We start from the raw sequence: 14,833 nt of genomic DNA, 5'->3' as shown, positions 1-14,833 counted from the left end.
CAGGTACCATGTACATGTACATTGTGTATGTCCAGGGAAATTGTTAAGCTTTCAACATGCATATGAGAAATAAAAGAAGCATTTATCAAGACTTTGAACTGTTTTCATGTTTTCCTGTGTATTTTTTTCTGCCTTACACTTCTATTGATATCAATTGTATAAGAAATGTGACATTATTTTATGATGTAGTTTCTCAAGGGTTTTGTTTGTAAAATGACTTATTAACATTGCCATTAACCTTAAATGGTTGTAAGGCCACGCAGACTTTGAAAGTCATTGTATGGATGCCATCTGTTTCCCAAAAATTAATTCACCCACATATAGTCTGTGGTAGTAATTTAAGCTTTTTAGCTGGACAAGTGAGGCCACACTCAAAATGCAGGTATGCGAGTGACATGGGCTCAGAAGGAAGTGAACCGCTTATATCTGCATCACTGACCGTCTTGAAAAGACACCCCATCCTGCGTCAACAACTTCCTCTGGGCATTCTAGTTAAACATACCTGCGTGCAGTCATGCCTCATTTGCTCTTTTCAGTCAGACCGGTGTCAGCCAGCGACTGGGTTCAAAAACAGGATATTACATTTCTCCTAACAACCACAACAGGGTGTTTGGGTCTTTTTTATTGTACTTTTTCAATATGTGGACTTAACTGCTAATAATAGTGCACAAAAGCCATGTGGTGCACCAGAATGGATCATCATTATTGTCATGGTGTGACTTCAAGGTAAGCAAAGCCAACAGCTACTTCCCGTATGCCTGAACATGTTCCAAAGTTTAACTTAGCATTCTCTAGGTGATGTCTCTAGGTTCTCATGTTCTCTAGGTGATGCCAGAGTTGACAGGCAGAAGAGTTTTTCCTCACGTTTAGAATATAAGCAAACAGTTGTTAGCATCTATAAGTGGCAAATAATCATGCAGTAACCAAGGGACGAGTCGTGCGAGAATGTTGTTTCATGCTTGACCTGGAAAGCCACAAGGCACGGTGTTAGGAACTTGAATACCTTATCTACGTCATACAAGGAACTTTCACACAGAAAAACACAGGCCTGTCTGTGCTGATTACTGGAGCCAACTCTTCTTCTTTTGGTTGACCACAGGTGTACATTGTCCAGTCCAGAAAACTCTACCAACGGCAGGTAGGGTGGTTTTTGAGTCCGTCACAAGATGGACGAAACAACAACTTCACCAGGTAAGATTCCAGGATGTTTTCTTTAGGTGAAGATATGGCCACCCCTTATACTAAAGGATATTGCGAGATACAATGTACATGTACATGTATATCTCAAATGGGACATGCTGATTTTTTACCTACTAGCAGGTTCTTTGGGCTGATTTTAACTGATCTTTTTGCATGGGTATTAATGTTTTTGTTTGGCATGCCTGAGGTACAAATGTAGACACACCACTTATGTGTGCCCCATTTGTGTGCTACACACACAATGGGCAGGTTGACAAGTGTCATGACTCCTTACAACCGTTATACTGGTTACAGTTACTTTTAATTTGTTGGGTATTTCTGCGGGGGCAGGGGACAATCAAATTGGCCACCCAAATTACCATTTGCCAATGGTTACAGGTGGCCTGGTTACAGGCAGCCAATTTGTTCTCTTTAGCCCCGAGATTGTTCTTGGAGACTATTCTGTACTGCCTGACTTGTCTCAGAGAATTACACTACAGCAACCGTAAACTTTGAAACATTTGTGGTGGGGTTTTTTTTTTCGCAGTTTTTGCGGTGGCACTCTCTACTACAAAATCATGACAGCATGAATATCCATTTGCATTGACTACTAGTATTGTAACGTTAGAACAAAATCATTTCAAAAGCAGAAATCGCCTTTCAGCAAATTAAGTCCCTGTGAAAATAGGTGCATTTCCACAGTTATTTCACATTCACCGGTTGAGACATTGAAGGTTTATTATTTAATTTTCTATGGAAAGTGGGGTTGTGATTTGTTACAAAACTTGTAATTTGTTACTAACAACACTTAATGATATTCATGATCAGATGCAGTACCAGTGGAGCTGGTAGTGGGCGTTTCTACCGCCTGTCTTGTGTTTGCATCGTTGGCCACGATAGCCGTGCTGTGGAAGATCGGCGCTCTGTGGTGTACGGAGGACTGCTGCCACAAGGGTTCGCTCAAGAAGTGGCTCGCAAAATGGACAGGTACGGCAAAATACTTCTGACCATGTCATGATAGTGATACAAAAACAAAGGTGCAGAAATAAAATTATTGTATTACCTATTATAACACTGCGCCAATAATGTCTGCCAGTGGTAAGACATTTTTAGGGGTCTCTTCAAAAGTGTAGGAAGATAGAATACAGTCACTAACTTTATTGGTAACTTTTACATAAATTTTATGAAAGACAATAGTATATAGAATTTGTCAGATACGTGTTGTAACAGTAGTTGTAAACACTTATAGCATTTTATATTCTGTTTATTGTAAGCTAACCTGCTTAAATTGGACTCCTATATAGTCATAGACAAACTTAGGTGCCTGAGTGACTCTACCATGGATACAATGTCTTGAAATAAATTTCCCGTCACTTTAGGGCGAGCGAAGCATCCTTCCTACAGTCCTATTGAAGACAAAGCCGGCTCACCAGCGAACGGCCCCATCCATCCTCCGTCCTACGCAGACCATACCGTCCCACGGAGACAGAGTGCCATTCCCATGGCAACGGCAGGGAAGGTGCCGCTGTTCACCATCCCCCAGCAGGCTGACAGGAGCCCTCCCCACCCACCCATCATGCCGGATGTACTGAGGGGAGGATATCTACAACCACCTGCAGGTAGGAGCAGTGCTACTCAGTGCCATGAGATGGACTACAGTAAACTAATTAAGCAGAGCATTGTGAGATGAAATTTTAGTAAAATTTGGTCAGTAAAAATTTTAATAAAATTCTGTTAAGATTTCCAGCTTATTTTGCCCTTCTGAAGTTACCAACTGACTTGTCTGACAAGGTCCAGACCTCTTGTACGTGTCTAGACCTTTCAGCCTAGCAGTTAGCAATTCGTAAGCTGGCTGCCTGGTTTTGGTGCCGGTTTGATTCCTGGTGTCCTGGAGCTAGGGTAGATTGCACCAAGATTTTCTTGATAAGGCCACACCAAGTAAATTTTATGGATGACGTCCGCGCGCGCATTGATTTTGGCCTGTAACTATGACCAAAGAGTCACGACAGTGCTGCAAATAGGTTTGTACGGACCAAAGCTTATGAAGCATCAAGCAAGGAAATCATGACTTCAATTAGGAATTCAGTTCAGTACATGCTGCCACATTTGAAGAAACTTGCTGACCGCTCCATCTGTCTCCCCAAAGCACAGGACGACAACTGCTGTTCCACCTGATATATTATTGCTGTTTTGATGATGAATAAAAGACTTCTTGTTTGTTACACTGTGTCATCTCATTCAATTTGTGTCCTAACATTTGTTGTCTCTTAGTATATTTCTAATCTAGGCATCTTGTTTTTAGGGCCCTTCTTGTTATTTTTTCGCCCTCTCGCATTAGATTTAGGGTCTCCAAAGGACGTCATCCATAAAATTTACTTGGTGTGGCCTAACTTTGTAAACCATCAACTACATCATGTACTAGTATCTATAAATGGAATCTCATCTTTACTACTACAGTACACCAGCAGGATGTTGGCATACACCAGCTACTGGCCTCCCCCATGGCCCTGGCCATGATGCCTGTCATTCCACCCAGCCCACAGCTACAACCCAGGTCCTTGTCTATGACCAGCCTGGATGTACTAGGAGAACAAGAGGAAGGTAACTGAGATTATGAGATTATGGATGCCACCTACTGGCACAAATAAAAACTGCATCAGCAGCAGGTCTCTGAGACAACATACAGTGTATAACAGTTACTGTGATGTGTAATCTGTCAACATGATGGTCTATAAGCATCATTTGTACCATTGGGAGAATTCAACCAGATGGTTTTTTACTTAATTTGTCTTTCTCAAGATAGTTATAAATGATAATAAGCAGCAAGCAACACCCACCATGGACAAACGTATAGCTGAAAGTGACACAAAAACAGATGCAGTTTTAGTTACTAAAACTTTTATTAACAGCACATTACAGTCTGGGGTTGTGTTCTCCTTAATGTTTAGATGTGTCACACTCTCCTTATCAGATCACAAGATCAGCTACAACTGGTCGGACAACGATGAGGTAATGTCCGCCCCGCCTAGCACTTCTGCCACACCTGCTACGCCCAAGAAGTTCTTTCTGGTGGGAGAGGATGGCCACATCATCACTACCCCCGACACATCTGCATCCACAGTGAGACGGAGACTTTCTATGGAGGAAAGAAGTCCTGGGGTAAGAGTAAGGATTGTTGTATTCCTGTACAAAACCTGGGAAATAGGAATAAGGGAAAGGCTGTAGTATCAAACTGGGAAATGCTAGACATTAATTTAGACCAGGATCATCATCATTGGTCGGCTGTAGCACAGGTGACTGCAAGAGCCCTCCACTTCCCTTTGTCGCTAGCAAGGTTGGCTATCTGCTTCACTGACGGTTGTAGTCGTCTCCCAAAAGTTGTTGAATGTACTGAAAATAGGACCAGGATGGTACCAAGGCTAATGGCATTTTGGATATGATACTCACACACAAGCACTCATCTCCAACAAATTGGTCTAACAGTCTCCACAGTTGAGTGGAGCCTCGCCCAGGTTGAGCCAGCCCGCGGTGCAGGTGACCTCACCAGACGGCAGGTCTGCTCCGTACCTGGGACAGCTCAACATCATCCTGCAGTGTCGCAGGGACACGGGGCATGCACAGCTGTCAATCACTGTGGCTCAGGTATAGGAAACAACATCACATAGACAAAGTATGCTGCATGTCTCCATGTATTTCAAGAAACAGCAATTAACAGTAGTTGAATGATTGTACACAGTGTTGTTTTAATACGTAGATTTAGCATTAGAATCTAGCATTTCAGTATACTCCATGTTTTAAATCCTCTAGACCACATATGATCACAATATACAGTTAGCCCTCCTGGGCAGGAATATGCAATATTATTATAAGGATTCAGTCAATATTAAATGTTATTTTCCATATTTCATCTCACATGAAGACTTGTCAATATGTTGGAGTTGTTTCAGTGAAGCATCTAATGAGGATAGTAGCCAAGTTTATAAAATGCTTAAATTTCTTTTTACAGGCAGTAGATCTGTCAGTGCCAAACGGTACCCAAGACAACACCACTACCTGTACAGTGAACCCGTATGTCCGGGGCTGGATCATGCCTGGACACAGGGATGGCTTCACTACACAACATGTCATGGGCACACAGGTGGGGGGATTCACTGTGTATGCAGCAATGGAAGAACAAGGAAAATATCCTAAGGGAAAACTGTCTTGTAGCTCCGTACTAAAGATATCAATCCTAGTAATTAGGAATCTGTTTGAATATTGCAATATAAAACACCAATTAGTTAGAGTTAGATTTGAAATGCTCTCCATTCCAATTTTGAGCCAGATAGTACAGAAAAAATACTTCTGCTAGTGTGGCTGAAATCTCATAACATCTCTAAATTCCCCATGCAATGTCTCTCCCTGGTGCTGAAATTAAGATAGTTCTTATGGTGGAGAATTTGAAATAAATTTGACTGCCGGTTTTCTTTCTAACTTCTATTTTTCATCAATGGCATGTTTTCAGAGTCCTGTCTTCAACCAGACATTTGTGATTGACATGCTGTATGAGAGCATGTGTAACAGAAAGGCAGAACTGGTGGTTCTGTCATACGAGGATGAACAGAGGAGAAAGTTCCTGGGGCAGGTGAACATAGATCTCAGCAAGCTGGATCTCAGTAAAGAACAGAACATCTGGCTTCAACTCAGGCCTCCAAAGAAAGAAAAGGTACACTGTCAGCTATTTTCATTCTCTAAAAGGAAAGGGAGCATTAATTCTTTGCGATTATAGAAGTGCAATTGCTTTCCTAACTGTCTAATTAGAAAACTACAGTAGTAACTGGTCTGGATGGCAGCACATCTCTGGACTTCTGACTTGTAAAAGGTAATTAGGTCAAGGGTAGTCCCCACTTTTCACTGGAATGCTAAGAATGTAGACAGAATTGACACCTTGTCCAATCAACGTACAGTTTATTAACACTTTGTTTTGAAAGATGACATAATGGGGCCATCTGCATGTGCAATTGCAAAGAATAGTGATAAGTGATGTTGAACAGGAATAAAAAAGTTTCAAGCAAAAATTAAAGTATTCAGAGACTGTTGCTCTTTATTTGCAGCCTTTTGCTAGCATTCTGAGACTTGTTTTTGTTTCCCCCATTAGAGTGAGATAGGAGAGCTGCTGTTTTCAGTGTGTTACATGAGGACAGCAAAGCGGCTGGTGTTCCAGATTCTCAGGGCGCAGGACCTCACCAGGCCTGCAAACCTCAAGGGACCAAGAAGTAAGTCTTAGCTAGATTACATAGAGTAATAGAGAATGAAATAGAAAATGGTGTACTGAAATGCCTTGGAAGTGGAAAAAGATTAAGATCACTGAGATATGTAGAAAGTTTTTGCAATACTTTTCATGTCCTTCAACTTGAAATCTTATCACACTGCTGATTCTATAGTCTGGTACCTGAACCATCTTGATCAATTGCTTTTGTTTAAAATCTTCTGTGACAAGTTAAACCAGGGACACTCTGTAGAAACACAAATGCTTAAACAGCCCAGTGCACTCCAATGGTTACCATCCTTATAAATGTATATCATGATCATATGGTTACATGATGCTAATACCACATTTCTCAATATTTAAGGCACTTACGTTAAAGTGGAGCTGTACTGTGATGACAACAGAAAGGCCAAAAAGAAGACAAAGCTCTGCACCACTACTGCCGATGACCCTCAATGGGAGGAGCATCTTTACTTTGACCTGTCCAGAATGTTGTCCAACCTGCCCAACATCTCTTGTACAGTCAAACTCATGGAGAAACAGACTATGCACAGAAATATCACTGTTGGGAAGGTAAGACGAAAGGATTTAACAGTAATCACATGCAGCATTCAGGTTACATACAATATACTAAGGCCACACCAATTAAATTTCTTGGTTAACGGATTTTTCCAGAAAAATAATGGAGCGGGCGGGCGAAAAAAAAATAAAAATAAAAACAGGCCTAGGCATCGTATTATGGCCCAAAATGGTACGATAGGAGCCATGAAGTCAACACACCAGGCTGGTTCAAAATTTAAACAATGAATTTTGAACTTTTAATGATACCATTGCATTGAAAGATGGAATAATTGTAACAACTAGGATGAAAAGGTCTATTTTCAACTGTTCAGGGTAAAATATGAGCATTTTGCAGTTGATTCTGGATTTTTATTTTTATTTGCAAATCAGAAAAAAATGAAGCGGCGAATCCGTTAACCAAGAAATTAAATTGGTGTGGCCTAAGGTTAAATTACAATTAATCCCTGAACAAGAAATGGTAACATTTTTGGTTGACTGCATGTGACACCTACACCTACTTCATTTTCTTTTCAACCACACCAGTTTATTTTCTTGTCTCCATCAATTTTAAAAGGCAGCATAAGAACAAAGACATAGAAACACAAGGCAGTGTTAATTGCATTACATATTAATCTCTTGCTGCCAGGGGCTGTTTCACTTGGGACCCCCTTCTCCAAAGAATGCACATGGAAGTGCTGTAGCTAGAAGTGTGATTTGATTAATAATTTTATACACAGGCATAAGGCTGTGAGGAAGACTAGAATCAAACTATATCTTCCTTTAACACTTTCCTCTGAGACTCTATTTTCTGGTTATTCAGTTGATCAGCATAACGTTCGAGATTCTAATGATTCCAAAACTCTTAATTCTCTATATCATGCATTGAATCAAAGTAAACATTTAACCCTTTTGACAGGTGAGCCTGGGATGGGAGTTTGGTACAACAGAGCTGCAGCACTGGTCTGAGGTCTTCTGCAATGCAGGGACGTACGTGGAACAGTGGCATCCTCTGACTTAACTAATTATAGAACCTTATTACATACAGTCACACACATGACTGGCAGTTTTATAGCACAAATAAAAGTATTATATTTTTGTGTCATATTGGTATCATAATTTACATGGAGTATGCAGTAATTTATATGGAGTGTGCAGTTTCTTTCACTAGTCCAGATCAGCTCTAGTGTTTTTTTAATGTACATGAGTATACATATTAATAAATACAAGACTTTGCCTTTGTAGTACTGTTTGTTTATTTAGACTTGATTGATGCCTTGATTTGCCAATATAATTATTTATATATTTCAAGAAATATTTACCATGTACATAATTCATAAGTCTACTAAAACATCATTGTAGTTGCCGAAGCTTTCAATTAACCTCATCTCTCATTTCACGTAGCTTTTTGGCACCAAAGTTCTATTGGTTACAAGTTAAAGCAGCAGGGAGAAGGTTCATGCACATAACTTAACATTAACATTACAGTTGTTTAAATTATAACTGTCTTCTCCTTTTTGCAGCATCATGTAAGTTAGTGCACTTATTTGGTATATCTGATACATTGATATGAAACTCCTTGAAAGTATTGTGCCTATTAATATATAAAGTAAATGGTACAAATGTATTTTCTTCAGATTCTGTTTAAAATATTCACGTTAACAAATGTGTAGACATGACATGTTTAACATTAGCTTATTCTATCTGTAAATATTCCAAAAGGTCAACAAGAAAAAATTGCAATTATAGTATAATAGGTACACATTATAAAGTATCACATGTATATGCTCTGTACTACAGATTATTATGGTTTTACAAAACCTTTTCATTGTAAGTATCACATTCTGTCAAACATATTATCCTCGAGAAAAATTATATGTGAAGTAAAGCTACATTTATTTCCCAATACTACAAAAATTGATTTCAAAGATTGCTATTTCCTCTCAATAACTTTCTGCAACCTTGTAAAGCTCATTCCTATTGTAAGCTTTTCTGTGAATCAGAAATCACATTCGTCAATCACAACAGTCCTGCAAATACTGTAAATAACTATATTCGCAGTAATTTTATATTCACAGTTTTCGTAGTCACTTCTGCACATAATTCGCCAATTTTGCTTATTCTGCATCTGTGGCCACCGCGAATAGTTCTGCGAACATTTTTCTCAGCCTGCGAAATTTTGCTACCGCGAATATAAAATGATGTACAGTAATCATCTGTCCATCATGCAAACACGATCCAATCCCAGTCCTCCCCCTCCTCCTCAAACTCCCCCTCCTCCCCTGCCTCCCCCTCCATCCCCTGGAACAGCAGGTTGAAGCACTTGGACCCCGGCCTGTTGAAGTGTCCGTAAGGGTTGCTGTGGTGCAGGATCATGCCACACAGCCAGCAGAAGTACGCACGGCACTTGATGCAGGTCATCTTGTTACAGCCATCAAGTTTCTGTACAAACAACGACAGAAGCAAACTGTTTCCAATCTTGATTCAGCAATGATCCTTGTAGCATGCCACATACCAACTTGCATATTATATTATATTATTAAACTTTGTCCAATATTTTTTTCTCAGGCAACGCAAATTGGAGCCACACTGCATGAAAAATTTCTTTTAAGGATTTTCATCAGTGAATGATAGAAGAAGCCACCTTCATAGAGGGAGGCACCTTGATAGAAGATTCATCAGAAGAATCCACAAAGATGTAATCCTCCAACAAATTAAAGATGACAGTACAGTAAATATGACAATATCAATGAAGGATTGCAGGTACTGACTTCTATTTAGTTCAATTGAGCTCTTTACATTCCATTTTTCATATTTGGGAAATGTTCTATATACCGGGTACCTCCATAGGCTAATTTGCATACTATTCAGAAAGTGAACCACACCAACCTGGATTCTAGCCTCTGTAAACTTGAAGAAGCCACACAGGTGAAACAGGTCATGTGACAGGCTGAATAAAAGTACTAAACAGGAACTATGCAGCTCCAGATGTCTTACTGAGGGACGACTGCTGTGTGAGATGTCAGTCAGCTCGTGGAATGAATCCAGTACTAGTATATAACACCAACCTGTATGTGTGTCCCACACTGAGGGCACTCCTTGGTGTACTTCTTCAGCCACTCCTCACTGAAGGTCTCCTCCAGGGCCTGCTTGATGGCCTTCCTCCCGTAACGCTTCTCCAGAAACTGCTTCCCTGCATCGCTGGCAGCCAGGTACTCCTCACGAAGCTTCCGTAGGTCGTCTGACAGTAATCCAAGGAAATGTTGAGGAAGTGACAGTCATAAGCAGAACATTGTTACATTCCTAAACATTATTACATTGTACAGTGTCAAGCACAGACTAACAGGGCTAGAAATACTGGATGTATGAGTATATATTCACCTTCTTTATAATTAGTGCAGGTAAAATTGGGGCTGTGCAGGTACCAGTATATTTCTGATGTCTACCTGCACTTAGCTTTCCCCTGCAACATGGACTAGATAGACAGAAATTTAAATCCTACCTGGTTTGACTCTGCATGGAGACACACCGTGGTATGCTAACTTGCAGAGTGTACAGAAGGTGTACTGACAGGCCGTACATCCTCCCATCTTACTGTCAGGTTCCAGCATCACGGGGCACTGGCACGACTTACGCGGGCAGTACACCACGTCAGCCATCCCCTCCAGACTGGACTGCAGCAGGAGACGGTCGTAACGAGCAAACAACTCTCCTCCAACAAGCTCCTGTACCTGTAGGGGAATAACATCAGGGAGTCAACAATTAATGTACGTCTGGCTCACAGTGAACTTCTACTAGTAATATGCCCAATGTAGAAGGCACTATGTGATTCTCACATACTACAAAAACTACCCGTCCTGTAACGTTAAGTCTACATGTAATGCTAAAAGTAAATGTACGGTACAGTACTAGGATATGGTATGTAAACATTGAGAGCATTGTTACGAGTTGGAGTAAACGTGATTTTATTGTGTATATAAATGATTAAGAGGGGATAATTGTGAAGGGTATGAACTTGATATACCGGTATCATTTACCCTTTGCCTGAATGACCTGAACATTTCAAATCAAAAACTGGTAGCCAAGATCGAGACAAAGAATTTGAGCAATAGACAGTAGCAACAAAGAATGCAGAAGATATGTAAGTTTTTAACTCTACAGTATTAGCTAGTGTAGTGAGGCCTGGAGTACTGACCTGTGAAGGGAGTGCCTGTGATTCACACTTAGGTTCTGGACACTGCAGACATTGCACATTCCCCTCTGATATCTGCACCTGGGATTCAAACATATTGATTACACAATGCTTCATTAATTTTTTAATTACATAGCAAAAGTAGTACATATATATGTAAGTGAAAACTAAAAGTAGTAAAGTAATAAGTGAAAACTGTATGGATTGCTTTTTGGGTGCAGTGCAATCTTATAAACAGGAATCACCAAGCACTAATGGTCAAAAGGACATTGCATGCAAGAAAATGACAACAATCAAAATCAGTAATTTTGCCAGTTCCTTCTTGAAAAGGCGGGTCTAGCTGCAAGCTGGGTGCAAGGCTGGATTCACTAGGAAAGGCCTCCAATTTCTAAGTGCCACTGTGGCTCTCTACCCTTTCTTTTACTTTCTACTTTTACTAAAAGTTTTAGTACAAGTTTTACCCTACATGATTTAGCTTTCTGAACCCGTTATCTTACCTGGAAATAGCCTTTCATGCACTCTTTACAGTACACATGGTCACAGCCCTTAAAACCAATGCAGTCTGCACCAAGCTTCTCCCCAAAGCACACGTTACAGTTGTACATGGTGGTGTTGAACATGTGCTGTCTCCTCTCCTGGTCATACTCAACAATCACTGGCACCAGAAGGGACGGGGACGCAAGGTCTTGGATCGCTCTTGGGTCTCCAACCTCTTTAGTTGTCTCTCTTTCCTTCTCTTCTTCAGATGTCTCTTCCAAAGTTCCTGGTGAGTCTGGTACATTACTATCACCCTCATTGCCAAGTTTGTTGTCCATTAGTTGTTGATTTTCTCTAGTCCTCAAAAAACTTACTGTCTCTTCTTCTTGCTGTTTTCTTTCCCCAGAGTTCTTGTAGCCACCCCTTTCTTGCCTCTGTGCCTTACTCCAGTTGCCTTCCTGTTGTACATTCTTCCCTCTCCTTTCTCCATCCCTCCATTGTCTTGTGCTATTGCCCTTACGATTGCCATACTTGTCAGTTCTTTCACCTCCATCTCTGTCATACCTGCGGTAGCCTTTCCATTCTTGAGCTGACTGTTCTGACTGATGTCCACCCCTACCCCTTGCCCCCTTTCCAAAATGGTCTCTTCCACCATGGCCGTGCTTCTTTACGATTTCTTCACCTCCATCTTTTTCCTGCTTTTCCTTGTCGACATCTTGTCCACTTGCTCCCAGGATCCCACTCTCTTTTGTACTTTCCGTGCCAACATTCTTTTGCTCATCAATCCTTTGTCTTCTATTGTTCTTCAGCTTCACTTTCTCCTCTATCCAGGTGACATCCAGGACATCAGATATCCCCAGGGTACTCAGTGCCTCCTCTTGTAGGTATTGTGCCCAGGTGAACAAGATCTCCATCCCAGAGTTCTCAGTCCACAGTTCATCCAGATGTTTACAGAGCAAAGTTAGCTGCAAACAGATAGAATACACAAGATAAAGGACAATCTTACACTGATAACACATGTGGGAAAGGCTTTTTGCAGACTCCTCTGAAGTATGAGATAATTGCTACTTTCTGAGGAACCATTTACAACTATGTGGCCTGTTGTGGAGGTTTGGAAATTCTACAAAGAAAAGTATTAACAGGTATGAAGAGTCTTGTCTAGTACTTCTGTTCTCATTTCATATACTATAATAGTGGCAACTGTTGGTTTTGATAGTGACAAATCAAAATTTCTTGGTATCAAAGCAATAAAGACTTTGTGTATGCTATTGGTCATGTAGTCATTATCATCTACATGTAGGTAAATGTATTAGGTTCCACAAACAAAGCATAGCGACTGGCATTATTTGTAAACACCCTTGTAACACTTCCCATTTAACTTATCACAATATAACGGATGATAAGAAGTTATTCCATGAACATGAAACACACTAACCTGCTGTAAGGTAAGCCACTTGCAGGACAGGGTGAACTGTGGTGCACTGCATGATGGGTAATCAGCTGGATACTGGAAGTGAAGGATGATGGGAGGGAGATACTTGACTGGAATGACAGTTGCCTTGTTCACTGGAAAACAGCAGGGTGACAGAAGTGACTTTATTGATATCATGGCATTGCAACAATTGGGGCTTCAACTGGTGTTTGAACAAAATTTAATGGAATTTCAAAAACATAGTGTTCCAACATGTGAGGCAGCGGGCATTGAAAACTTCTTGGAAATTCTGACCAATTTCTGAAGTCACACGTTCATGATGTCATACATTAGGTGATTGTCATTAAATTTTGAACCCTCCCGAAGGAAAGAATGGTCCATGTAGCACTACACTGCAGTACTCACCTGACTCTCCAGGGGGCGCCGGTGCTTTGACTTGAAAGTTCTCAGGGAGATCAATGATGGAGCAGAACTGTCCCCCTGTCCCATCTTCTGCTGCCATGAAGACAGAGTCATCATAGATACTGGACAGGGCCAGCAGCTCATTCTCCTGGGCCTCCTGGTCACACATGATGACTGGGACAACTGTCAGGCCACAGCAGAACTGTCAAGGGTCATCTGTTATAAATAAAGAATAGTTCATGCTCTGAAAAAAAATGCTGCATATCTCCTATTAATATAGCATTAGGTTCTTTTTATTACTTCTATCATTGCCTTACCTGATATATAGCCGTGGCGACTGATGCAGGGCTTCTCATGCTTGCAGTCTTTTACATTAGCCCTAACAACATGTTCGGGTTTTAAAAAATCATGCTTTGCATTAGCCCTAACATGTTGTTAGGGCTAATGTAACAGACTGAGAAATGACGTGCGTGTCTTGCTGGCTAGCTAGATATCTACATGCCCTTTATAAATACTATCCATATCCCTTCCCTATTCTGATGGTAGGGAAAGACTTCTGCTTGGTGTTACATACATAATTTGTATACGTTACGACGTTGTTTTACTTTTCGTTACAACGTAACACTGTCACGATGGGCCTTGCAAGCTATAGATTAATCTAACTAAACAATTGGAAATGAAAATCAATGGTAATTTTGTATCATACTATCATACTCATAGACTTGAGAGTTTCCAAATCGCAACATTTCAAAGCGTTGCGTAAGCGAGTTGTGAATTGAATTCCGGCTGGAATCGAACTCTTATTACACGAACCACGACAACAAATATACATACAAAGTACCAAAATGTAAAGAACACATTTACGTTGTTAACTAAGTGAATGTCGATCATTTGAGACTGAAAATAAGGAAGGTTTCATCGAAAACGCGTCCAAAAACTTACCTAACCGCCATCTTGGATGTCAAAGGTCACCAAGCAACTAGAGGAGGTCTCGCACCGATGTTAGGAAGGCTGACGTCATCATACAGATGACGTCTTGTGCGTATCAACTTTCGTCCGCTTCCGAAAAATACGTTTGCGATCATTACTATTTCTTTCATGTACTTGAATAGAAGGATGACAGAAGTCGAAAGGAAAAGATGCCAAAGGAGAGGAAACTTGGCTCGAATTAACACTTGCTTGTACCACCAACTTGACGGTCTTCAAGAGTTAAATATGAAAAAAATAATAATAATAACGAATTTATTGCTCGGTAATGTTATACCATGTTCATTGTGTTCAGTCATTTTTCAACCTTCCCGACCACTTTGATTTTAATGATGAACTTTATTGTCCAACTTTTTTT

The 14,833-nt window shown here is 40.5% G+C and overlaps 2 protein-coding genes across 4 annotated transcripts; one reads left to right on the top strand and one right to left on the bottom strand.

Moving 5' to 3' along the window:
• Positions 1-532: 532 nt before the first annotated feature.
• LOC109468019 (synaptotagmin-9-like) lies at positions 533-8,598 on the top strand. Of its 2 annotated transcripts, XM_019766225.1 has the most exons (12): positions 533-726; positions 1,100-1,191; positions 2,008-2,166; positions 2,559-2,798; positions 3,637-3,780; positions 4,151-4,338; positions 4,663-4,821; positions 5,186-5,317; positions 5,684-5,884; positions 6,317-6,434; positions 6,792-7,000; positions 7,905-8,598. In XM_019766225.1, the coding sequence occupies exons 2-12, from the start codon at positions 1,167-1,169 to the stop codon at positions 8,004-8,006; spliced, it is 1,677 nt and encodes a 558-aa protein (XP_019621784.1). In that variant the 5' UTR covers positions 533-726; positions 1,100-1,166; the 3' UTR covers positions 8,007-8,598. The 2 variants fall into 2 exon arrangements, with proteins under 2 accessions (XP_019621784.1, XP_019621785.1); XM_019766226.1 differs by lacking the exon at positions 533-726 and having other exon boundaries at positions 989-1,191.
• Positions 8,599-8,611: 13 nt separating this feature from the next.
• Positions 8,612-14,562, bottom strand: LOC109468018 (E3 ubiquitin-protein ligase RNF14-like). Of its 2 annotated transcripts, XM_019766223.1 has the most exons (8): positions 14,431-14,562; positions 13,492-13,704; positions 13,090-13,220; positions 11,675-12,619; positions 11,181-11,258; positions 10,488-10,716; positions 10,054-10,226; positions 8,612-9,427 (listed from the first exon to the last, which is right to left on the bottom strand). In XM_019766223.1, the coding sequence occupies exons 2-8, from the start codon at positions 13,655-13,657 to the stop codon at positions 9,209-9,211; spliced, it is 1,941 nt and encodes a 646-aa protein (XP_019621782.1). In that variant the 5' UTR covers positions 13,658-13,704; positions 14,431-14,562; the 3' UTR covers positions 8,612-9,208. The 2 variants fall into 2 exon arrangements, with proteins under 2 accessions (XP_019621782.1, XP_019621783.1); XM_019766224.1 differs by lacking the exon at positions 14,431-14,562 and having other exon boundaries at positions 13,090-13,161; positions 13,492-13,598.
• Positions 14,563-14,833: the final 271 nt, after the last annotated feature.

The sequence above is a fragment of the Branchiostoma belcheri genome, unplaced genomic scaffold, assembly GCF_001625305.1.
Source record: "Branchiostoma belcheri isolate BF01 breed outbred unplaced genomic scaffold, Haploidv18h27 scaffold19, whole genome shotgun sequence".
NCBI lineage: Eukaryota > Metazoa > Chordata > Leptocardii > Amphioxiformes > Branchiostomatidae > Branchiostoma > Branchiostoma belcheri.
Note: the sequence above shows the minus strand (reverse complement) of the source record. Positions and strands in the feature narration are given on the sequence as shown.